The sequence below is a fragment of the Heptranchias perlo genome, chromosome 6 (assembly GCF_035084215.1).
Source record: "Heptranchias perlo isolate sHepPer1 chromosome 6, sHepPer1.hap1, whole genome shotgun sequence".
Taxonomy (NCBI): Eukaryota; Metazoa; Chordata; class Chondrichthyes; order Hexanchiformes; family Hexanchidae; genus Heptranchias; species Heptranchias perlo.
In genome coordinates this window covers 36,680,452-36,707,282 of record NC_090330.1, presented here as the reverse complement: position 1 = coordinate 36,707,282, position 26,831 = coordinate 36,680,452, and the positions used below count along the sequence as shown (strand labels likewise).

Here is a 26,831-nt window from a genome sequence, read left to right as displayed (position 1 = left end):
ATTTTAATTTGGGTTATGAGAAACTGGTTTTCATGAATTGGCTATCTGTGTTTACACTAAATCTGGCTCCCTTATTGTTACAGACATACACCTGGAGTCAACAGCCAGAATAAGGGAGTTGGATTTAGTAGTGTTAACATCGAGAGCGGGGTTATGGGTGCTGGACTCCCAGAATCTAAATTAAAATGAGACCAATGTAAAAGCAGCACAATTCTATATAGACTGGGAATCAAGCTGTGACCTCCTTGGTCTAACATTCCTTTGTTCATTGTTCACTGTTACATTTACAATTTGAAAAAATGTTTTCCAATTGAGTCTGTTTTTGTGATATATATTTATGTTGAGTAGAGCATGTCTATCACAGGTATTTGGTGTGTAAATTAACAAGCAGCGTTGGAAAATTCTTTGCCAATTGGCATGATAAAACTAATTGACAAATAATATACACAGATGGTTTTCAGCAGTTTGAAATCTGAAGTAGCATTTTGTCTATTGGGAGAGAAGAGAATGAAGAGATGTAATCTTGGGAATGGTTCTACAGGGGCCTTCTGATACTTTGGGGCTTGTGTTTGCCAGCAGTTTATTGTGTGAAATGCTTTAGAGACATTTTGCTATAGACACTATATAAATATAAGAATTTATTGTTTGTGTTGTATTTGCTGTGTTTCACTACTAGACAATGCTAACAGTTACTGTCAAGACTGGAAGTAGAACAACTTATATTAATATCATGTCTTTAAAGTAGAAAAGCATTTCACACTGGAGAAATGCAGGGCATAGCAAACCTTTTAGAAGGATTTGGAGAAGTGACAAAGTTTGGCGGAAAAGAGGTTTGAGAGGTTTCAAAGACAGCAGTGAGGTTGAGAGGCAGACTGGTTTAGGGAGAGAGTCGAACCGAGATGCCTGAACATCCTGCCAATATAAGTGGAGCAGAAGGAGGGAGTAATGCACAGGAGGCCAGAGTCACGGGACTAGTGAACATGGGAGGGTGCATGAGACCAGAGAAGATTGTAGAGGGATTTGTAAACAAGGACAAGGATTTTGTATTCGATCTGTTGGGAATAGGAAACCATTGCAGGTCAGTAAGGTTATGAGCTTACTGCAAAACTGGATCCAGCCAGCAGAGTTTTGAATAAGTTGGACTTTATAGAGTTTGGAGATCAGGACACTGACAAGGAGGGCAGTGGCGAAGTTGAGTCCAAAGATAAAGAAATCATGGATTTTGGGTTTTAGCGGCAGTGGAAGTAAGATGGGTGAGGCAAAGTTTTGGTGACAGATGGGATGAGGTTTGAAACACAGCACTGGGTTAAATAAAACCTTCGTGGTTATGCACAGTCTGAGGCAGCTTGAGTGGATAGTCAGAGATGGAGAATGGAATCATTGGCAAAGGTGCAGAATATCTGGTGGAGACGGAAAGCAATGTCTTTGGTTTCCCTCAGTTTAATTTGGTGTTTGAGGAAATGTGGCTTGGCAGCATGCCGGAAGTTGCTGATGCTTTTCATGTTTAGAAAGTAGCATGTATTTGCAGCTAAAACGGACTAAGAATTTATATTTGGTGCCATGGCGCTCTAAATTGTTCTCACTGTTGTGTCGGTGATTACTCCAATTGCAAAAATTTAAATCTAGCCTGCAATTTTGCTTTTTGACTCCATATATTGATTTTTAAATCTGCTTATTTTAGAAGCATTTCATATTTCTGTTGAAGATTAATGGGTTGTTAGCAATTAAAAATCCTCTTGTTAAAAAAAATTGTTTTGATCTTTTTAAACAGAATAAATCCAGGAAAACTAACAAATGTGCAGACCAAGCTGGAGGCCTTTTTAGCTCAAGAACAGGAGCTGAAAGAACGAGCGCAACGGGTGAGTCTTCCAGTTTGGTACTTTTGATTAATTTGGTGCAAAAGCAATATGGGTAGTGTGGATTGTCACTTGTTTCCCCTGCAGTTGATAAATACAGTGCTTCAGGAACTATGTAATCACAAAGATACTTGGTAGAGATTGGCACAGCTGTTCATGTTGAAAAATAGGAGAAGATTGTAATGGAAATTTGAAAATTGTGTAATCAACTTGTGCAATTATCATTGCAGTGGTGGTGTTAGTTTTATTAAGCTAGTCTTTTTGTGATCAGATTTGTTCAGTGACTTTGAACAACAGTGAATTTAATCTGATTAATACTGTAATTTATTTGATTTGTTTAATTTTCCTAAAATGAAGACCAAATGGAAGAAGAAGCTATCCTGAAGACCTTGGGTCCCAAATTTTGTGGCCCTTCCAGAATACTCGTACCATAGCTTTGGCGAGACTATGTCGGAAGGACTGGACACTAGGTCTCCTAGGACCCGGCGCCTAGGGTTGCCACGAAGGCCTGTTGGGGCCAGAACCTCAGTCTGCCCCAAACTTGGCCATTATAGTAGGAGGAGGCAGGGATGGGACTCCTTTTGTTGAGGGTGTTCCCACAACCTTGGCCCTCAAAGGGACTTGGCATGGGGACCTATTCTCTCAGCTCTTTGGTTTTAATTGGGACCTTGTAACATTAAGTAGCATTGCTGAAAAAAGCAGCTGCATTGTGTAAGACTCCCAAGGTGGAAAAATTATCTGATTTGCCAGTTCTTTTCCAAGTGTTGACCTGCACACCACCCTTTCGACACGTTGAAGTTTGAGATATCCATTGTTGAACGGAATAACAATAACTAAATAAATTGTTTCTTTGAGATTGTTTGTTTATAATGTATGAAATGTACATTAAAGCTTCGTTTTATTGCAGTGCTTTGTGTCCTATGTGCGTTCAGTCTATCTCATGAAGAACAAAGATGTTTTTGATGTTTTCACAATACCATTAAAGGAATATGCTTTGTAAGTAACATTTTATTGGGGGGGTGATGGTGTTGAAGACAGGTGAGCTCATAGCAGCAGTGAGGGATACCTTTACCTATCTTAAAAAAAATACGTGGCCACTTTCAGCAATAAGTGGCAACATCATGTGCTCCAGATCAGCTATAGCATGGACAAATATGAATTTGTCAAAAATTTAAAATTTCACTTACAGATTGATCTTTTTCATGAACACAATTTAAATATAAATGCCATTTTTCTGCAATGTGATTTTATGTACAAGATCAACAGAGGTCAAATCTTGGTTACAATTAGTATGATTTGTGCTGTCATTTTAGTCTAGTCATTTAAGTTCATTTTTCCCACTATCATTCTCCATATTCCTCTATGGCTTGTAATGCTGCATAATAAACCTGATACCTCCTGTTTGGTTAAGAAGAAATTAGATTTTTAATATGCGCCTATCTTTCCAGTGAAGAAATTGGACATTTGTGATTATTTTGGCTCTTCACTATAGTGGAATCATTTGCATTGTCTGAACCAATTGAAATTATTTTGGTGAAGGGGGAGTTTGAGGGACCAGCCGCTGCAATTTGTGTGCTGCCTGTGCTTTTTGTAACAGATAATTTTACAATACAGTTTAGAAAGAACTTGTAGAATCATTAATGGCAGCACAGAAGAGATAATTTAGCCCATCGTGCCTGTGCTGGTGTTAGTTCTTCTACTGGACTTATCTACTTGAATGCCGTTTTGCCTCCCTTCCCTAGTATCCTTTTATGTTCTTCCTTCTCGGATTCTTGTGTTATAGTCATAGCTTCCACCTTAGTCGCCACATGGTAAAGCATTCCATCTTCTTATAGCCGTTTGTGTGAAAACAAATTCTTCTAACTCCCCCTTTGTTCTTCTAGTGATAATCCACAATCAGTTGTTAACAATTTGCCAACCAGTAGAAATAATGTTTTATTATTTACCTTCTCAAAATCTTTTGCAATCTTGGAAACCTCTTTTAGACCCACCTTAACCATCTCTGTTCTGTGAATTTTTTTTCTTCATGCCTTTCTTTATAACCTCTCGTTCTTGGTATCAGTCTTGTGAATCTTCACTACAATTTTCATGGCTCTAATATCCTCCCCAGATTTGGATGCCCAGAGCTGCACGCTTTATACTCCAACTGTGGCCTAAACAATTTCTTGTACAAATTTAACTTCATTTCCCTGCTGATATGTTAAATGTTCCTATGTATGATAGCAGAATCCCATTTTCCTTTTTATGGTCTTTTCTACTAGCACTTCCATTGTAAGAGCTATATCTGTACCCCTAGATATCTCTGTTCTACCACTCTTAAGAATCTTGTCATTTAGGGTATAACCAAAGTGCAATACACTCTTCTCTGCATCTGCCACCTATCTGCCCACTCTGCTAACCTGTTCATGTCTACCTGCATTCTTCTTCGCAGTTTGCTAGGATCCCTACCCTAGTGGCACCAGAAAGCTTTATTATTTTGTTTGCTTGCTGCATAACTCATATCAAAGAATAAGGTCCTACCAGTGGCAAGTACTCATTGCCAGAGTACCAATGGGTGAAATTGAAGTACAGGAGTGATGTAGTGGGCACGTGAATGGTTTTGAAAAATGTTCCTTTTTTCAGCCCAAGTTACTGTGCTAAGAGAATTGTAATTGCGTTTAAGTTCTGTTGCAACCATTTGTAGAGAGGATAGAATGGTTGGTTGTGGAAGACGGGCGGGCTGGTGACAGCGTGCATTCTTACTGCCGTAGCCATGCTCATTATTATTTATGTCCAAATAATGAGACCTGGATTTTAACTGTGTCTAAGCATAAATATGTAAATTAGGTAGTGTTCTATGTAAATGACTTTGGAAGCACCAGTCATTTAATAGCAAAGAAGTGATAGCATAAGCTTTTTCATGTATTCAAAAAGCATACAAGTTATATTTTTTTGCAAACCCTGCAAGGGAATGCTACTGGAAATAAAGTACCAATGTGTTCCATAGGCCTAATTTATATATTTAAGTTAGGTTGTATTACACAGACCAAATATTGTTCCTTGCATGTGTTATCCTGGTAAATGTTGTTGTTATTACTGTGTTCTTTATGGATAAGTGTTAGCTAAATAGTTATCTGACCCACAAAATATTTGCAGAAGAAAGATAGAAATAATTACGTGGAAAGAAATGCCTAGAACTGCAGAGTATCAACACATAGTTTTCTCTTTATGTGAATCATAGTAAGTTTTGTTAAATCAGTGGTACACTTCATATTTTCTTTAAATCTTTTAAGTTGTTAAAGATTTAAATGTCTTCCAATTACAGCTCCTTAGGCCTTGCTGTACCTCCTCGAATTAGATTTCTTCAGAAAGCACAAAAAGAAAGAGAAATGTCTTGTACAAGGAATGTAGCACCAGACAACTGGTCAGGTGTTGCTAAAGACGCTGCAGCTGAAACCTCACGGGAAGATGCTTCAGATGTTGATGAAGAATTGGAAGACTTTAAAGCTCAGTTTAAGGAACACAAACCCTCTTCCCGACTAGAGACTAGGGAGAAAACCAAAGTTAGAAAAGCTGCCGAGGAAAACGTGTGTGATGAAGATGATGATTCCAGTGATGAAGATGGAGATCCAAGTGACCAAGATGATGAAGTGGAGAAGGATAAAGAAGCAATAGCATTTCAGTTTATTGATGAAGATGATGGTGATGACAACGATGACCGCGACCTGCTTATAGTGAAGCGGAGAAATGTTTTTGGCTTTGAAACTGAAGAGGAAACAGTGAGTTCTCTTTTTAATTCATATCGAGGATAAGGAACAAATTAGAGGCTTGTTTGTTTAAAATAGTTTACACTTTCTAGCTCCTGTTTTGTAGTCACACTTCTGGTGTCATGTTTCTGCCATTGCATCTCATATGCAAATTTCTTGCGACTGATTGGCTCAAATGATCAATTTCATAAAACAGCAATAAATCTGAATTAAGATGACAGATGACATTCAAACAAAATTGAGGAATATGGATAAGAAAACTACCACTAATGATTTGTTAAGCACTTATGTAAAACAACAAATCTAATAAGAGCAATCATGCCAATAAAAGAAAGCAGAAGATATACTAATCAAATAGTTCAACATTTTTTTTCAAAAAATGCTTTTCTACCATATTTGTCTTCTCCCCAACTAAAGCATGTAGTTCTGAAAAATTTTTGAGATAATTAAAAACAATAATATATTTCTCAATAACACAATTAAACTTACATGTCTTCATTAATTTTTTTGTCTGTGGCATGTTCCTGTTTAAGAAGGCTATGGGCTAGCATTTGAGATGGTGTGCTTTGTAGCCTTTTTTTTTTAAACCTCTGTGGTATTATTGCATGTGTACGATGGGTTATGGTTTTATTCCAGGACCTGGTTTTGGTTTATATTTAACAAGATTCTGGGAGTACTCTAGTTTCTTATAGATTATATTATGTTCGAAGACTGAAGTTTTTCTTCCCAGCATACCCATTTGCACGAGTGAAATCCTTCAATTGCACGTGCACAGTGGAGTGTGATTTTTTTATCCTGGGCCCATTTTTATCAGAGGTTTGTGCAGTACTGTTGGAATTTCATTGTCATGGGTTTCTGGTAGTGCTGTATTTATTTTTAGATTGAATGTATTGTATTTCCAGATTTGCAATTTTGTTTACCAATGCATCTGTTTGTGCATGCGTGGCAGGCGACTGTCTGGTTGAACTTCAATCTTGCAGTTCTCTGTTCTTCTGATTGGTGTGTGCAGGCTTCCCTCTTCTGGTATATGTGGTAAGTATATGAAGTGGTAGATGACCCTTCAACCAATGCCCTGGTTATACCGTTTTGAGCAGTGTGCTGCAGCAGATGACAGATGTTTTAAACGTGTGCACTTCTTGAGTTATCACGTGCGCCTCCACAGAAGATACTGTAGATTGTTTCAATAAAATTTGCCATGCTGGCCAATTCATCATCTGGTGCAGTATTGCCTGTTCAGTTACATTTATGCAGGGGTAATCTTTAATAATTGGTCCCATTTTCATAGTGTTATCCATCTTCAGAATCAGTCTGAGAAAAACTGCATAACTGGAAGAGCAACTTTCTGCTTAACAAGTCACTATGTCTAATCAGCCATAACTGGAACAAATACAGTGTGTTTTATAAGTGTTGAAATGAGGCTTGGAAGGACTATTATACTCCTGACCAACATCTCACTTTATCTTCAATTTAGACCGATTGAAGTGCTTTACTAGTTGTCATTGATGACTTTATTACAACTTCCCTGGCTTAAATAAATTAATTTGGGGTTGAGATTGATATCTACAAACACCACTGAACTATTAGGATTGGTAATCCGATTTAACAGTAGGGTATGCTTTAGGTTGCCTTTCTTGACTTCTGGGAGCAGTATCTGATAGAGTCTGAGTAAGTTGCTAGGAATGATGAGAAGAAGAATTAATTAATGTAATGACAAATAAATTAATAGTCAAAAAGAAAATTGTGGACCAAATAATACAATAGAAAAGTTTGGAATCCTTAAATATTGTAAATACGCAGTATACATGGGGTACACAAGAGAAACATGGCTAAATGATGCTCTGGAAGTAGAGCAATTTGGAGCAGGAGGAAAATTAAAGACTTGGCTGAAGAGATGCATTTTAGGAGGCTTTTGAAAGCATAAGGGAATGTATCAAAGCACAGTGGTTTTGGAAGAGTTCCATAGGGCAGGGACGCAGTGACTGAAAGATTGATATTTGATGGGGCAGGAGTAAACATCAATCTGGAATCTTAGGAACGGAACATAATGTGCGGGATTTATGACTGAAGTTAAAATTTATTCCAACTGAACACCAGGAAGATCAGAAACCACCCTTATCAGCCCCTACCATAAACAACTGATTCCATCCTCCTCTCCCTCTCCAAATCCTCAAGTGAGCCAGTCCTTGCAAATCAATGGCATTCCGTTCATCCTAGAGCTGAGTTTCAAACCCCACAACTCATCCATCACCAAGATGGTTTAGTTCCACCTCTGTAATATTGCCTGCCTTTATCCTCATCTCAACCCCTCTGCTGCATAAACCTTTTTCCACACCGTCGTCACTTCAGGCCTTGATTTTCCCAGTGTCCTTTGACTTCAACTTGTCCAAAACTCATCATCCCATATCATGTCCCACTCACCCATTTCTTTATCCTTACTGACCCACTTTGGTGAGCTTCCTGTCCCTCAGTGCACTAAATTCAAAACCCTCACTTCAAATTCTTCCAGTGGAACTGGGTGAGAATGGTGCTGGGTGTGTAGGAGTAAACTTGTAGAGTTATCTATCTTGAGGAGGATGAAGTAGGTTGCATGGACAACATTGAAGAAATATCCTTAAAATTATGCCGATGTGGATTGGGGGTAACGTAGGTATGTAAGCTTGAAATGTTCCAGAAGTGGAAGAACGCAGCCTTGATGTTGGACTGGAGTTGGGAGGGCGCTCAGTTCAAGGTCGAAGAGGACACCAAGGTTGCTTACCACCAAGCTCAGGGTGATTGAGTAGACACCAGAGAGAGTAAGTGCTGGTGATGTTTGAATAGGATGGCTTCAGTTTTGTTGACATTGAGCTGTAGGAAATTTCAATCCATTCCGCACATGATATTGGAAGACAGTCAGTACAAAGTAAAAGGCTGGTAGAAATGGTCAGTAGCTTAATGAATCAAGGTTCATCTGAAGAAAGATGGGAGGAAAAGAGAAACTTACATTTATATGGTGACTTTCACAACCTCAGTCCCAAAGCACTTCACAGCCAATGGAGTACTTTTGAAGTATAGTTACTGTTGTAATGTAGGGAAATGAGGCAGGCAGTTTGCTTACAGCAAGGCCCCAAAAACAGATATGAGGTAAATGAGCAGATAATGTGTTTTTGTTGATGTTGGTTGAGAGGTAAATGTTGACCAGGTCGCCAAGAGTGCTTATTGCACTTTTTTGAATACTGTCATGGGATCTTTCACATCTACCTGAGGGGATAGAAGTGGCCTCAGTTCAACATCTCACCTGAAAGATGGCACTTCCGACAGTATAGCACTCCCTCAGTACTGCACTGAAGTGTCAGTATAGATTATGTGCTCAAAACTCTCGAGTCAGGTTTGAACCCACACCCTTCTGCCTGAGTGGTGAGTACTACTAATGACTTGAGGCTGACAGAATGCAAGTAGGGCAGGTCTTCCTAAATTGATGGGTCACTTGTTGAGGCATGTTGTGAGATCATTAGCTCTTGGGAGAGGTGATGAAGAAACAGATCCCTCAGATCCTTGCCTCAGTCACTTCTTCCTCTCCCAACTGGTTCCGTTGAGAGCTTCAAAGTAACTTTTAACCTGCAGTTATTAAATCAGACTGGTTTTGGCAATTTAATAATTGTATTCCTTTACAAAAAATATAGGACTCCATTTAATGTGCATTCAAGCAAATAATCATCCATACTATAGTAACTTTGTTTACCGCTTTAGTTAAGGTGATTTTTGTTGTTCTATTGAAAGGTTACTGTTCTCAAAACATCTGGTTTTGCAGTGGCTGCACTTTAGCAGCTTTGTTTTCCTAAATTATAGTAGATTAAAGTGGGCAAAATATAATTCTATAAAATATTAATGTGGAATGTTAGCAAAGTGTTCTATTTGCCACCCTTAGGTCAAACTATTAAAATTAAGTCATTCCCTCAGATTAAATATGCATAGAAATCATCTTGGTTAGATTAAAAATTATTTGAGGCTGCATTATGATTAGTGATTATTGCAGAGCTACAAAAGTTCCACTGGGTCCTAACAGATTTATATTGCTTGGGATGTGTTAAAATTTGTACAAATAGGTGATGTAATCAGTTTTTAAATGTTACTTAATTCAGTATAGTTTTATAAATTCATGATTAAATCTGCTGTTCAAATACAATTCTAAATACCTTAAAGCAGGAAATGTTTCCAACTTTTCATATCCAGGAAAGCAAAAGTGCATCATTTAAAATCACCCATTATAGTGCTGATGTAGCAATGAGGCATTTCTACCTTGAATTAAAATTGTTCTTAACTGTGTTTAAGTGACACTTTCATATGTTTTTGTGTATTCTAAATGGAAGGGGCAGCCATGTCCACCAGTATGGTTTCCTGGTGATGTCTCTGAAATGGTAGGTGAAGTTCAGAATTTCCACTCTCTAGCAAAGACTGCACTGTAACCAGTAACAGTGAATTTTAAGCTGTAAGATGGGGCATATTCATGTTACATTTTTTTTGATTAATGATTTTTATTCACCTCATTGTAATGAAAATACACATAATGCAGTATAGCTGCATGCCAGTTAGTACACGTTTCATATTGCTGCATATATTTTATCTTCAGTTTATTTGAAATTTAGTGACCTACATTTTAAGTTTTATGTGGATCAGCATCATTATTCAGATTTTTGCTTCTACCCTAAACTCCTATAAAAGGCCTCACATTATACCCCCCTCCCCCCACCAAAGGTTAGGTATTGATCTTGCCATCTGAAAAGCGATACCAAATATTCTTAATGTTAGGGACTGAGTGCTATCATTAAGTGATTGAAACTATTTTTTCAGGCCATTACCAGCAATCTTTTTTCCACAAATAACAAAACCAGTAACAATATGTTCTGCGTCGTGGTGCAATTGGGAGAGAAGAGGAGGCAGCCAGTAAAATGCAAAGCTTGAATTAGTAATTAACAAAGCCACTGTGGAATATCTCAAAAAGGCTCCTGACTTTGTAAAATTGTAGGAATGTGATGTAGTTGTTTAATAACTATGATCTTGTGTTCTCCTGATTGAATTTTTTTCTCTGTCTTTTGTAAGATATGTTACTGATACTCGCTAGGCTTTTTGATTCTGTTGAAAACAGGAAATTGGCAGTAAAAAGAAAAGAAAGCTTTTGAACAGCCTATTATTCCTGCTTTTGCCCACGTAATGACAGTCGTGTCACTTCAAAGGAATCCATTGTAGGCGAGGTGCATTGACATATTTGAGAGATGTGACCAGGCACTACATAAATTCTTTCTGTTCAAATTGCCACTCTTGTGGCTTTGTCTTTCAGGGCTGATGAATTGTACTTTATTATAGTGAATGTGAGAGCAAGTACATGAGACTTGTACAGTGAAAACAGTAATAATGGATGCTGATCAAAGCAAAATACAACACAAGATATGTGCTGGAAAGGAAGTCAAATAAAAAACACTTGTTTATTAGAACGAATTGTATAACACTGAAGCAAAAAGATTATATAACATCCTATGTACCAATAAATTAGCCCTCCGCCACATTGCTTACAAAGATTGTTGGCCGTTTCCAAAGGGTTATATTTGCTGTTAATCACATCTGCTGCAGACTCACAACTCGCCAAGCTTATTTCAACAGCATCGTGCAAGCCCACAACCTCATCACCAAGAAAGACAAGAGCCGCAATAACATGCGATCAGCAGCATCTTCAAGTTCCCCTCTGTCACTTGCCATCCTAACTTTACATGTACCTCTGTTCCTTTATCTCTGAAACAAAATTCTGGAATTCCCCACCGAAACACCCCTGTGAGAGCACCATCATTGCAAGGATGCAAAAGTTTAAAGAAAAGGCCAATAACTAGGGATGGATAATAAATGCAGCCTTGCCAGCATTGCCCACATCCCAAGAACAATTTTTTTTAAAAGTAGATAGACTGGCACTGAAGCGCCTGCCATGTGATCCAGCCTCTGCAATGGCTGGATCAATGACCTTCCAACTCGGAGGTGAGAGTGCTGCACTGAGCCAAGGCTGACACCTTTTTGTTGTGGGACAGTATATTTTAAGCTGAAATGGAACAAGAAAAGCACACTGATCATATTATTTGATGAAGTAGATAAATACAAAGAGGTGCCGTAGAAAGAGGGTTTGGTGACTGTAGGCAAGAAGGATCACCTATCCGAAGACAAGCTTTTTCTTTTGTCCTACCAGGAGTAAGAAGTATTAGAAGAATCATCTCGGGTGAGGACGATATTCAAGTTTCAGACGCATTTGGGCCTCATCAAGAGTTAAGAGTTGTTTGACGTAAAAAAGAAAATCATGTTTCTTGGCAGCAGCTTTAGGACCACAGATGTTCACAGCACAAAATGAAGCCATTCAGTTTGTTGTATCTGTGCCAACTGCACTGTGGGAGAACCTTCACCATGCGGACTGCAGCGGTTTAAGGCGGTGGCTCACCACCACCTTCTCAAGGGCAATTAGGGATGGGCAATAAATGCTGGCCTTGCCAGCGACGCCCACATCCCATGAATGAAAAAAAAAACTCATTGCTAGAGCAATCCAAAACTAATCCCACTAACCTAAGTTCCAGCAACCTACTGCTTAACGAAACTTCTACTAATGTCTCTCCTCACTCTCTAAATGAGACTTTTAATTGGTGAGCCCTCATCAGGAGGGGGTAACAAGGAGGGTAGATGAGGGTAAGGCATTTGATGTAGTCTACATGGATTTTAGCAAGGCTTCTGACAAGGTCCCACATGGCAGACTGGTCAAAAAAGTAAAAGTCCATGGGATACCCAGGGAAAGTGGCTCAGTGGCAAGAAGCAAAGGGTAATGGTCGAAGGGTGCTTTTGTGACTGGAAGGCTGTTTCCAGTGGGGTTCCGCAGGGCTCAGTACTAGGTCCCTTGCTTTTTGTGGTGTATATTAATGATTTGGACTTGAATGTGGGGGGCTTGATCAAGAAGTTTGCAGATGATACAAAAATTGGCCGCGTGGTTGATACGGAGGAGGAAAGCTGTAGATTGCAGAAACATACGAACGAACATACGAAATAAGAGCAGGAGTAGACCATTTGGCCCCTTGAGCCTGCTCTGCCATTTGATAAGATCATAGCTGATCCGATTGCGACCTCAACCCTATTTTGTCGTCTACCGACTAAAACCTTTGACTCCCTCGTTAATCAGGAATCTATCTAACTCAGCCTTAAAAATATTTAATGACCCTGCCTCCACCGCGCTCTGGGGAAGGGAGTTCCACAGACTCACGACCCTCAGAGAAAATTTCTCCTCATCACCGTCTTAAATGGGAGATCTCTTATTTCTAAACTGTGGCCCCAAGTTCTAGTCTCTCCCGCAAGGGGAAACATTCCTCAGCATCTACCACTTCTAATCCCCTCAGGTTCTTGTATGTTTCAATAAGATCACCTCTCATTCGTCGAAACTCCAGTGTATACAGGCCTAACTTGTCCAACCTTTCCTCATAAGATGACCCCCTCATCCCAGGAATCAGTCGAATGAACCTTCTCTGAACCGCTTCCAAAGCAATTATGTCCTTTCTTAAATAAGGAGACCAAAACTGCACATAGTATTCCAGATGTGGTCTCACCAATGCCCTGTACAATTGTAGCAAAACATCACTACTTTTATATTCCATTTCCCTTGCAATAAATGGCAACATTCCATTTGCCTTCCGAATCACTTGCTGTACCCGCATACTAATTTTTTGTGATTCATGCACGAGGACACCCAGATCCCTCTGTACCTCAGAGTTCTGCAATTTCTCTCCGTTTAAATAATATACTGCTTTTCTGTTCCACCTGCCAAAGTGGACAAGTTCACATTTTCCTACATTATACTCCATCTGCCAAATTTTTGCCCACTCACTTAACCTATCTATACCCCTTTACAGAGTCCTTGGGCCCGATATTACCAGGGCGGCAGGTTCGCGGCGGGGGGCAATTGGGCGCGTGGGTAATGCGCCCGGTGAAATCAGTCTGCCCTTCGCGCAATCGCAGGCTAATTGGATCCACTTACCTCTCGTTCCGGGTTCCCCGCTGCTAAACTGTGCGGCGGGCGGACTGCGCATGCGCAGTAAGGTCTGTCAGCTGGAGGAGCTCTATTTAAAGGGGCAGTCCTCCACTGACTGATGCTGCAACAAATAGGAAAAATTACAGCATGGAGCAGCCCAGGGGGAAGGCTGCTCCCAGGTTCAATGATGCCTCACTCCAGGAATCATTGGATGGGGTGAGGAGGAGGGGGAGGACAGAGATCTTCCCCCCCCCGGAGGGCGGGAGGAAGCGGCCTGCCTCTGCCACCAAGAAGGCCTGGCTCGAGGTGGCAGAGGAGGTCACCTGCACCACCAACATATCGCCCACCTGCATACAGTGCAGGAGGTGCTGCAATCACCTAAGTAGGTCAGCCAAAGTGAGTACACTTACTCATTCTCCTACACTCCGTCTGCAACATCACTGCCCCCACCCCACATCTCCTTCTGCACTGCCAACATTACTCTGTCACATCACCCCTCACACCCACTCAAACCTCATCCTCATCTTACCTGTGACGATCCGGATTCTTTCCCCTCAGTCTGGTTCAGTAATAACTGAAGTCGAATACATTTTAAAGTCCAACACATCTTTAATAGCAGGGTTCTTAGTCTGCAGCATTGATTTGGACTCCTGATAGAGTCCCTCTATGCTGGCAGAGCAAGAACAACAACATACAGAAATCCACACGTTTTTATACAAATCAATAGGGTTGGAACATACTTAACGAGGGTCAACACCAATCATAAGACGGGCACAGGTTGCCATGCGAGGTTACATTATTTCCGGCCAATCATAGATCGTCCATGTGCTGATCATGCTGCTGTTAGACATCAAAGGGGATAACTTCCTCATCTTCCAACTTGGAATGTTCTTTTCTGTTCCTTATCTCCCAACCTGGAATGTCTTTCAACTTTGGCTAAGCTCGTTACCTATATTGATCTGCCATAAACATGGAGACATTCAGACCAGTCCTTGACTCACATCAAAGACCTATCATTGATAAGACAATGCAGGCCTGCTGACTAAGCAAACATATGGCCCAGCAGGAGGGCCAGGCCACTTGTATCAATCTCAGTTACTAACTAATTAACCCTTTCTAACCATTTTGCATTCTGCTTCTTTGCCACGTAGACATTTTAATATTTTACCAAAAACTGACCACGTAGGGATTCTCATTCCCCCCTTTTATCATTTCATGATAACCAATTATTACGGTGCTCACTGGTTCTGCAGGTTCTGCAGTGCAGCAACATTTAAGTAAGCAATAAACTATAAGAATTATAACAATGAATATGACTAGCCCTTGAACTAGAGAAGTCCCAATAGAACACAGACATGTTTCATCAATACGCCTTTGTACTCTTATCTGTTCTCAGGAACAGACTCCTTCTAAACATCTCTCAAGTAGGCTGCGAATGTCCTTGGTCAGCTAAACCTATTCATGTTAGTTTGAAAAGGCTAACATAGTCAAATATCCTATGGTGCTTTATATTTTGTTTCCAGCCGAACTAGACTGAATGGTACCTTTCAGACCATTTTACACCTGTGAATTGGTGCCCTCCCCATTATATCCCTTAATCCAAATTCTCCCTACAATATCCCGTTAGATGCTGTACCTCATCTTAACCAGGTTCCCTTCGTGTTGGCCACCAGTCCGGGTGGAAGAGAGGCAGAGCATCTGATAATCCTATCAAACTATAATTGTCTTCCCTTTTACATGCACCTTACCCCAGCGGGTGCTACTCCCGGTACCATTAAGATGTGTTCTTAGTTGAAACCACAGAGACAATGGGGACATTCTCACCCAGGCTCTGTTTTACTATCTTTGCCAAACCCTTCATCCTCTGCTTACATTTATTACATGCAATGAAAATCAAGAAGCACATTACAACAAACTGCACTATGACTAATACATATGAAATTAATCTAATCCAAGGATGGATCTGTACATTCAGTCCCAAATTCCAGAGGTCATTTCACCAGGTGGTGACTTTAATTTGGTCAATGTCATGCTTAATGTTGTTATTGTCCTGTTGTAGGTTATAATAAACCTTCTGGGAGAGGCGTATCTCCATTCGCAATGCTTCCAAGTATTTAGGCAACAGGGATGTCAGATACCCAAATGTGTCCTGATATGCTTTGAAGTCCTTTCTGACATTCTCAGAAACTTGTAAGGTGGTGAGGTTATGCCGATGTATCTCTACCAGTTCCTCGGGTCCAATCCGAACCGGGACTTCAGGAATGGAGTAGAATTCTGGACTTAAAATATCACAAGTTAGATTGGCATATTTAAACGTTTTCAAATTAGTTGTAACACAGTATTCGCCCTCTCCGGCATATGCCACTTGAGTGGGTTTTAGATCTGCCTCTAGGACCTCCATGGTACAGTTAATATCCCGATTGGTACCGGTATTATTAAACCCACACTGTGCTTCTAGGCTGTGTCCAACACTATGTGGACACACAGTGACAGCATGTCTAGTAACACATCCCTTTAATTTTGTTCCAGCCAATCAGCTTAAATCTACGTCCTCTAGTTCTTGAACCCTCTGCTAGGGGAAACAGGTACTTCCTGTCTACTCTATCTGGGCCCCTCATAATCTTGTAATTTTGTATCCATCGTGCGGATATCTTCTAAATATTGTTTCTCCCAATCTTATTGTTAACTGATGGGAACCTAACCCTGAATTTTGGAAATCCAAATTACTGTGTCCCTCTTTACTTTAATTTCAGTCCTTTTGATTGATACCAGTGTTTCCTGACTGTTTCATTAATTAGTTGGTTTCTCTATGGACCATGTGTCAGTGCCTTGTTTAAAAGGATTTCTCACTCGCCTGGACCACATTAACCATTTTCCTGTTGTGCTGTTGTCAAGTAACTGAGCCTGTCTGAGACTCATTCTTCAATGTATCTTCTTCATGTATCTCCGCATACTAGCAGCATCTCATAGGAATGAGCTTAGTGTTCTTGGATATTAACTTTCTGCTGGCCAGTCTCTTCTTCCTCATGGTATTTCCGAACATTTTCCATGGCACACATCATATGTCCTGTAGGATTCAGTCCTGTAAAAGCAACTGGTTTGTTTCAAGAGTGGTTGCAATAGTTCACCAGGCCTTAGGCCTTTGTAATCATGTTCTTCATCCTGGTCTCCGTTTCAGATGATGGCAACATACATTTGTATCTTTTATGTCCACTGTAGCCATTCTTAGGTTTTCAGGTTATCTTATCAAAAAGATCAGGGGTGTCTAGAGTGCTTATCTCTCCCTGAATGGTCCCGATGTCAGGGTAGTGGCCAGGCTTTTGAGTGTAGTTTTCTCATTATTCATTATAGGCAAGGACACAAATATCTCCACGAGAAAGCTATCAATTTACTATTCTCAACTACACTTTCCTGACTTCCACTAGATTGTATATTTATGCCAGATTGATTTTTTATCATGCCCAATTCAATGACTTTAGAGAAATTCCCATATCTCCCCACCTCGAGCATTCTGTCTCGGAAGACAACAAATAGGCTAAAACAAAACAAATCAAAATGTTTTCAAAAGAAGAGAATCAGGTTGATATCACCACGCTGTGACATTTGGTATCCGCTGATGTCTGCAGCTAAAGTCTTAAATCTTTAACACCACTGGATCGTTTCCTGCACCAAATTTCTCCAGCAAAGGTTGCACCGTAACTTTGTAACTACTCTTGGTAATCCTGCACCATCAACACTCACGTGGTCCCAAAAAAAAACCAGGGTCACCTGTTTTAAAAGAAACACAGAAAATCCATTGCAGCTCTTCTTGAGAGCCCAAGTGATTAATTTGTCAAATCTTCATTTATTATTTATTTATCCAAAGGAATAATCCCTATACCTGAAACAAATTTAGAAAACAAAACAGGAGAGAGAATTTGCCTAGTTCCACTCTCGCCCTCTCTTAATCTCTGTGTTTTCAAGATGTAACCACATTAAGCAGATATCATTAGCAGTCGCCTGCTAAGATATGTTATATTCCTCTTTTATTAATTTATTAATGGTTTGGGCATGTGTTTCTAGCACTGTAGCTATCCTTTGCAAATATATGGTCAGCATTTGATCCTCAGACAATGCCTTATCTGTATTTTCATTTATCTTTTAATATATCTTTAATGCGAGACCCTAAATCTCTGACCTTTTGATCTAATGTTGTCAAATCAATGGTGTTAACAACTGAGGCAAAGGCAGTTGCTATATCACTTATCACAGATCTTTACGTCTCCATATTTGCCTATCTCTTTTTACGATGTCCACCTCCATTCCATGTCGCTCTTTGTTTTAACACTTGAGTTAGGAGGTGTTGATCTAATTGTTGAGTTTTCTTAGCATTCTCAATGCAAGTTATATAATTTGTCAGGGAAGGTCTCCCCTCTTTGGTCAGATCTTGTATTCTACTATTAATTTCAAATAAAATTGAATAGCCCCAGAACTTGTCAAAACTTCCTTATCATACTGTGGCAGGGTAAAACTGATAGGTGTTTAGTACCCTGTGTCAGTACATAGCTCAAGTAATGGACTTCCAATTGTCTAACCTATGCTTCCTTTTCATATGATTTGTTTTACATTCCTTTCTTATCAATTTTTCACTGTAGCGTGAAAACTTATATCTCAGTCAATTGTAGCCTTTGGCATTTCCGAGTGATTGGGACAATTTTACTAATATAACCTATACCAATTATTACCACATGTTCACCTGTGTTCTGGGCAAGCCTCAGACAGTTCTCAACCGACTGGGTCATTTCTGTTTGAACTGCTCTTGGCATGACAGTCTGGCTTCTTGGGATGGAAGGGGTTAATATTAACTTGCTCTTGTGGTAGGAGTAACTTGATCCTTCTCCCTTTTGAGATTAAGTTCCCACCTTCAAAATTTCACTTCACACAGGTTTGACTGATTTTTTTACTTCTCACATTTGTGGATTGCTTTATACTATATTTTTGCACACTATTTTTTCACATACTTTTAGTGGGTGTGATTATAATCAACGCTCCGAGCTGTTCCAGCTTTCTGACTTTTCCTATCACAATGATCCTGATAGTTTTTTTAATCTATCCCGTTAATTTTTAACCTCTTTTTAAACCACAGCCAATCACAAAATAAACATTCAAAATGCCAATTTTTTTGAAGATCCCATGTCTGGAATTTAACATTCCCACACTTTATAAGAACCAGAATTTAATAGGTCACTTAACCTCAATAACTCCAATTTTAATTCAGCAGTATCAGAATTAAACACACGACAAGACAGATACATTACACAAAGGAAGAAAACACACAAGACACAGTAAGAAGGGGGCGTGGCTCACAACACCGACAAAAAAAAACACTGATCAAGACAGGCTTTTTAAAGGGACAGTACACTTAAACAACAAAACTTTTCTTTTTTTTTGGGTCTCTGTCTTTTAAACATTTGTCTAGTCACTTAATTCTATCCATTTTTTTTACAGTACTGTCTCCATAAAGCAATTAGTTCTTTGGCTGAGGTACCTCTGTTATTTTCCAAATTAATTCCTGAGCCTTTTTTTCGGCATCTAAGTTTTATCAATAGTTCCTGTTTATAGCCAATCATCAGGAACTTAAACCCTGACTACCCTCAGTGATATTAACCACTGACCTACCGCTTACAAGTTATCCCCTCAGTGATATTCGACCACTGACCTCTTCCTGCTATTTCTGTGTATTCACCAGACTGACCTGAATCTTGTAAGGACACCACACGAGTGTTAGCGATTGGACGATTCGTCGTCAGACTGACGGATTGGAGGAAAACCGACGTAGTAAATTAAGACTACTTACATCGGGGCGCCATTTCCTTCCTCCGTGTCTGAGATAATCCGCCTCTTACTCCGCGAACTCTCGGTGAACGACCGTTAAGATCCCACCGCTGCCACCAAATGACGATCCGGATTCTTTCCCCTCAGTCTGGTTCAGTAATAACTGAAGTCGAATACATTTTAAAGTCCAACACATCTTTAATAGCAGGGTTCTTAGTCTGCAGCATTGATTTGGACTCCTGATAGAGTCCCTCTATGCTGGCAGAGCAAGAACAACAACATACAGAAATCCACACGTTTTTATACAAATCAATAGGGTTGGAACATACTTAACGAGGGTCAACACCAATCATAAGACGGGCACAGGTTGCCATGCGAGGTTACATTATTTCCGGCCAATCATAGATCGTCCATGTGCTGATCATGCTGCTGTTAGACATCAAAGGGGATAACTTCCTCATCTTCCAACTTGGAATGTTCTTTTCTGTTCCTTATCTCCCAACCTGGAATGTCTTTCAACTTTGGCTAAGCTCGTTACCTATATTGATCTGCCATAAACATGGAGACATTCAGACCAGTCCTTGACTCACATCAAAGACCTATCATTGATAAGACAATGCAGGCCTGCTGACTAAGCAAACATATGGCCCAGCAGGAGGGCCAGGCCACTTGTATCAATCTCAGTTACTAACTAATTAACCCTTTCTAACCATTTTGCATTCTGCTTCTTTGCCACGTAGACATTTTAATATTTTACCAAAAACTGACCACGTAGGGATTCTCACCTGCACTTACTCACCTCACCAGTACTCATCCCGCCACTACCACTCAACCCAATCCTCATACAATCTCATGGCTCTATCTCATACTCACCCTCTCATGCATCTCTTTCACGATCAGCCTCATTCAACCTGCCACTACCTGTGCTGCAGCCACAGGGCATGCATCAGATATGTGCAGTAGGCAGCGTAAGGCAAACGTGTCGTGAGCATGAAGGGGATGCACAAGGGTGTTTGAGGGTTTGTCATGGTTTTTCCTTATATTTAATTTCTGAGCAACTCACATTACATATTATATTGGCGCCACTACTGCCACGTCTTTGCGAATCCTGTCTGGTTTGTGCAATAATGCCCTTTCCTGAGGATCACAATGAAGACCCACAACTGATGACACCCATTGTGTCACTGCAGAGTGGGTGTAGGTGTATTTGCAGGGCTCTTTTGTGCAGATGACTGAGAGACAACGGCGATGTCCCCGGTGGCACCCTGGAACGATGCGGAGGAGAAGTTGTTGAGGGCAGTGGTGACTGACAGCGACAGGTAAGAAGATGGTGCTCGGGCCAGCCGGGAGCAGCTCGACATGAAGGATGCTGCTGATGTCCACGACTACATGTCGAGTGACTCTGAGCTTCTGTGTGCACTGCTGCTCAGAGAGGTCCAGGAAGCTGAGCCTTGGTCTGTCGACCCTGTGGCGAGGGTAGTGCCCTCTGCGACGCATCTCTCTCTGCGGTTGCCCTCCATCCTGCTGTGCAGGTGGATGTGTCACAGCACTGTGTTGTGGAGCTCCACGTGTCAGAGGTGGACGGCGAGGCTGGTGATGCTGTTCGCCCTCCGAGGAGGTTATGACTGCAGCTACAGCGGCCCCCATCTGGAAGATGTACATCTGAGGGGGTCCGCAAGGTAGGTGCATATGTCTGGACACCGGGTAAGTGTGCAAGTTGGTGAATTTGATTGTTAGGAGGAGGGTGGTGGAGGCCAAACTTTGTCCCAAGTGACAGAGTGGCCTCCTGCAATGAGTGAGGGTCTCCCCCACCACCTGTCAAATGAACCTTTGCAGTTGCCACAGGCTGATGGCTGCAACACGTCCATTTGAGCTGGGAGTGTTTCCCCCAGTACGGGAAACAGTCCCAGTTGTTTGTAAAATCCCAACCCTCCTGAAATATCTCCTTAATCAGGTCTGTAAACGACCTGAAATACCTAAATAAATAGCTCAAGTGGCACCCCGCTAGCTTTAATTGCCTGCGGGAGTCCCACATGCGGGGGCTGCGCGCGCATGTTAGCGCGTTTTTTTTTATTCGTTCACGGGATGTGGGCGTCGCTGGCGGGCCAGCATTTATTGCCCATCCCTAATTGCCCTCGAGAAGATGGTGGTGAGTCGCCTTGAACCGCTGCAGTCCGTGTGGTGAAGGTTCTCCCACAGTGCTGTTAGGAAGGGAGTTCCAGGATTTTGACCCAGCGACAATGAAGGAACGGCGATATATTTCCAAGTCGGGATGGTGTGTGACTTGGAGGGGAACGTGCAGGTGGTGTTGTTCCCATGTGCCTGCTGCTCTTGTCCTTCTAGGTGGTAGAGGTCGTGGGTTTGGGAGGTGCTGTCGAAGAAGCCTTGGCGAGTTGCTGCAGTGCATCCTGTGGATGGTGCACATTGCAGCCACAGTGCGCCGGTGGTGAAGGGAGTGAATGTTTAGGGTGGTGGATGGGGTGCCAATCAAGCGGGCTGCTTTATCTTGGATGGTGTCGAGCTTCTTGAGTGTTGTTGGAGCTGCACTCATCCAGGCAAGTGGAGAGTATTCCATCACACTCCTGACTTGTGCCTTGTTGATGGTGGAAAGGCTTTGGGGAGTTAGGAGGTGAGTCACTTGCCGCAGAATACCCAGTCTCTGACCTGCTCTCGTAGCCACAGTATTTATATGGCTGGTCCAGTTAAGTTTCTGATCAATGGTGACCCCCAGGATGTTGATGGTGGGGGATTTGGCGATGGTAATGCCATTGAATGTCAAGGGGAGGTGGTTAGACTCTCTCTTGTTGGAGATGGTCATTGCCTGGCACTTATCTGGCGCGAATGTTACTTGCCACTTATCAGCCCAAGCCTGGATGTTGTCCAGGTCTTGCTGCATGCGGGCTCGGACTGCTTCATTATTTGAGGGGATGCGAATGGAACTGAACACTGTGCAGTCATCAGCGAACATCTCCATTTCTGACCTTATGATGGAGGGAAGGTCATTGATGAAGCAGCTGAAGATGGTTGGGCCTAGGACACTGCCCTGAGGAACTCCTGCAGCAATGTCCTGGGGCTGAGATGATTGGCCTCCAACAACCACTACCATCTTCCTTTGTGCTTGGTATGACTCCAGCCACTGGAGAGTTTTCCCATTGACTTCAATTTTACTAGGGCTCCTTGGTGCCACACTCTGTCAAATGGTGCCTTGATGTCAAGGGCAGTCACTCTCACCTCACCTCTGGAATTCAGCTCTTTTGTCCATGTTTGGACCAAGGCTGTAATGAGGTCTGGAGCCGAGTGGTCCTGGCGGAACTCAAACTGAGCATCGGTGAGCAGGTTATTGGTGAGTAAGTGCCGCTTGATAGCACTGTCGACGACACCTTCCATCACATTGCTGATGATTGAGAGTAGACTGATGGGGCGGTAATTGGCCGGATTGGATTTGTCCTTTTTGTGGACAGGACATACCTGGGCAATTTTCCACATTGTTGGGTAGATGCCAGTGTTGTAGCTGTACTGGAACAGCTTGGCTAGAGGCGCAGCTAGTTCTGGAGCACAAGTCTTCAGCACTACAGCTGGGATGTTGTCGGGGGCCCATAGCCTTTGCTGTATCCAGTGCACTCAGCCGTTTCTTGATATCACGTGGAGTGAATCGAATTGGCCGAAGACTGGCTTCTGTGATGGTGGGGATATCGGGTGGAGACTGAGATGGATCATCCACTCGGCACTTCTGGCTGAAGATGGTTGCAAACACTTCAGCCTTGTCTTTTGCACTCACGTGCTGGACTCCGCCATCATTGAGGATGCGGATGTTTGCAGAGCCTCCTCCTCCTGTTAGTTGTTTAATTGTCCACCGCCATTCACGACTGGATGTGGCAGGACTGCAGAGCTTTGATGTGATCCGTTGGTTGTGGAATCGCTTCGCTCTTTCTATAGCATGTTGCTTCCGCTGTTTAGCATGCATGTAGTCCTGAGTTGTAGCTTCACCAGGTTGGCACCTCATTTTTCGGTACACATGGTGCTGCTCCTGGCATGCTCTTCTGCACTCCTCATTGAACCAGGGTTGATCCCCTGGCTTGTTGGTAATGGTAGAGTGAGGAATATGCCGGGCCATGAGGTTACAGATTGTGCTGGAATACAATTCTGCTGCTGCTGATGGCCCATAGCGCCTCATGGATGCCCAGTTTTGAGCTGCTGGATCCATTCTGAATCTATTCCATTTAGCACGGTGGTAGTGCCTGTGGGAATCCCGGAAGTGGGCGGGTTGGAGCCGGGCTCCCGCCCCGGGAATCCCTGATTTTCGGAGCCCTCCGCCAGGAATGCACCCGATCGCGGGTGCTAAAATCGACCCCCTTATGTCCTCTTCACAACTTACTTTCCTTACCTACCTTTGTGTCATCAGCAAATTTAGCAACCATATATTTGGTCTCTTCATCCAAATCATTGATATAGACTGTAAATAGTTGAGACCCAAGCACCGATCCCTGTGGCACTCCACTTGTTACATCTTGCCAACCTGAAAATGACCATTTATGCCTACTCTCTGTTTCCTGTTAGCTAACCAATCCTTTACCCATGCGAATATGTTATCCCCCACACCATGAGCTCTTATTTTGTGTAGTAGCCTTTGATGTGGCACCTTGTCAAAAGCTGCCTGGAAATCCAAGTACACCACATCCACAGGATCCCCTTTATCCACGTTGCTTGTTATTTCCTCAAAGAACTCTAATAAATTAGTCAAACGCGATTTCCCTTTCACAAAGCTGTGTTGAGTCTGCCTGATTGCATTGAGATTTTCTAAGTGCCCTGCTATAACCTCCTTAATAATGGATTCTAGCATTTTCCCTATGACAGATGTTAAGCTAACTGGCCTTTAGTTTCCTGCTTTTTGTCTTCCTCCTTTCTTGAATAGAGGAGTTACTTTCGCTATTTTCCAATCTGATGGGACCCTTCCAGAATCGAGGGTATTTTGGAAAATTGATACCAAATCATCTACTATCTCTGCAGCCACTTTTAAGACCCTAGGATGAAGTCAGTCAGGACCTGGGGACTTGTCAGCTTTTAGTTCTAATATTTTTTTCAAAACCTGTTCCTTGGTGATTGTAAATGTTTTAAGGTCCTCCCTCCCTTTCACCTCTTGATTCACAGTTATTTCTGGCATGTTATTTGTATCCTCTATAGTGAAGTCGGACGCAAAATATCTGTTCAGTTCATCCGCCATTTCCTTATTCTCCATTATTAATTCCCCAGACTCACTCTCTAGCGGAACAATGCTCACTTTACCTACTCTTTTCCTTTTTAAATACCTGTAGAAACTCTTACTATCTGTTTCTATATTTCTAGGTAGCTTTCTCTCATACTCTAATTTCTCCCTCATTATTCTTTTAGTCATTCTTTACTGTTTTTTATATTCTGTCCAATCTTCTGACTTGCCACTAATCTTTGCAGAATTATATATGCTTTTTCTTTCAATTTGATACTATCTTTAACTTCCTTAGTTAGCCACGGATGGTACGTCCTTCCCCTAGATTCTTTCTTTCTCATTGGAATGTACCTTTGATGAGTGTTATGAAATATCTCATTAAATGTCTGCCACTGCATCTCTACTGACATATCCCTTAACCTAAGTTCCCAGTTCACTTTAGGAAGATATCAATCAACTGGTCAGGTGGGCAGAAAAGTGGCAAATGGAATTCAATCTGGTAAAGTGTGAGGTAATGCATTTGGGGAGGATATACAAAGCAAGGGAATACACAATAAATGGGAGGATACTGAGAGGTGTAGAGGAACAGAGGGACCTTGAAGTGCATGTTCACAGATCCCTGAAGGTAGCCAGACAGGTAGATAAGGTGGTTAAAAAGGCATACGGGATACTTTATTAGCTGAGGCATAGAATATAAGAGCAGGGAGGTTATGCTCGAACTGTATAAAACACTAGTTAGGCCACGGCTTGAGTACTGCATACAGTTCTGGTCACCACATTACAGGAAAGATGTAATTGCACTGCTCAGGATACAGAGGAGATTTATGAGGATGTTGCCAGGGCTGGAGAATTTTAGCTGTGAGAAAAGATTCGATAGGCTGGGGTTATTTTCTTTGGAACAGCGGAGGCTGAGGGGAGATTTAATTGCGGTGTATAAAATTATGTGGGGCCTAGATAGAGAGGGTAGGAAGGACCTATTTCCCTTAGCAGAGGGATCATTGACCAGGGGGCATAGATTTAAAGTAATTGGTGGAAGGATTAAAGGGGAGCTGAGGAGAATTTTTTTTTCACCAGAGGGTGGGTCAGGAACTCACTGCCTGAAAGGGTGGTAAAGGCGGAAACCTCAATTCATTTAAAAAGTACTTGGATGTGCACTTGAAGTGTCGTAACTTATAGGGCTACGGACCAAGTGCTGGAAAGTGGGATAGCTCTTTTTCAGGCGGCACAGACACGATGGGCCGAACGGCCTCCTGTGCCATAACCTTCTATGATTCTATCCCTAACTTCCCACCAGAGGAATTGTCTTTCCTTTTTCACTCTTGCAAAACCCTTCATAATTTTAAAAACCACTATTAAACCTCCTTTTAGCCTTGTTTACTCCAGTGGATAGAGTCCCAGTGTCTCATGTTTCTTCTCATCACTATAGCTTTCCATCCCTTGGCACCACCCTGATCAATCTACGCTATATGCTCTCCATGCTGGTTAAGCAAAATGAAAGGAAATAATTTGAATTTAATAGCGCTTTTTACAACCTCATTTATCCCAATGTGATTCACAGCCAATGAAGTACTTTTGAAGTGTAGTTGCTGTTGTAATGTAGGGAAATTTGGCAGCCAATTTGTACACAGCAAGTTCCTACAAATAGCAATGAGATAAATGACCAACCCACCTCTGATTGACTAAGTGTTTGGTCGCTCCTCCTAATATCTGCTTATTTGGCTCAGTGTCCATTTATTCTGATAACACTTCTGTAAAGCACCTTGGAAGGTTTTTATGTTAAAGGTGCTGTATAAATGCAATTTGTTGTTTTTGTTCTCATCATTATCTTAAATTTGAGCCTAATGTATTATTACCATCTCGCCAGCTAGTGAAAACAATCCAGCACAATTCACCTTATTGCACATTTTTTATAACGTTGAAGGTTTTAATCGGGTCACCTTCTCAACTTCAATGAAAAAAGCCCATACTTATTGAATCTCTCTTCATAACTGTAAATTTTCATCCTTAGTAACATCCTAGTGAGTCTTAAGCTGTGTCCCTTCCATTGCTTTTATATCCAACCCCTCTGGGATGTCCAACTGTGGTGTAGCTAAGATCCTTTTTTTTATTTCCTCTAGAAACAAAACCAAGGATTTTGTTTGTCTTGATCTAATTTATCTCGGCTCTGCTCAAATATGTCCCAATAGGACTGG

The 26,831-nt window shown here is 41.6% G+C and overlaps 1 protein-coding gene across 1 annotated transcript in view; it reads left to right on the top strand.

The window, feature by feature from the left end:
* Positions 1–26,831, top strand: part of ddx10 (DEAD (Asp-Glu-Ala-Asp) box polypeptide 10) — a 306,011-nt gene that overhangs the window by 69,770 nt on the left and 209,410 nt on the right. Inside the window, exons 11-13 of the mRNA XM_067986115.1 lie at positions 1,772–1,859; positions 2,764–2,852; positions 5,161–5,614. Of these exons, the coding sequence (XP_067842216.1) occupies positions 1,772–1,859; positions 2,764–2,852; positions 5,161–5,614 (631 nt within the window). The remainder of the gene's footprint in view (positions 1–1,771; positions 1,860–2,763; positions 2,853–5,160; positions 5,615–26,831) is intronic.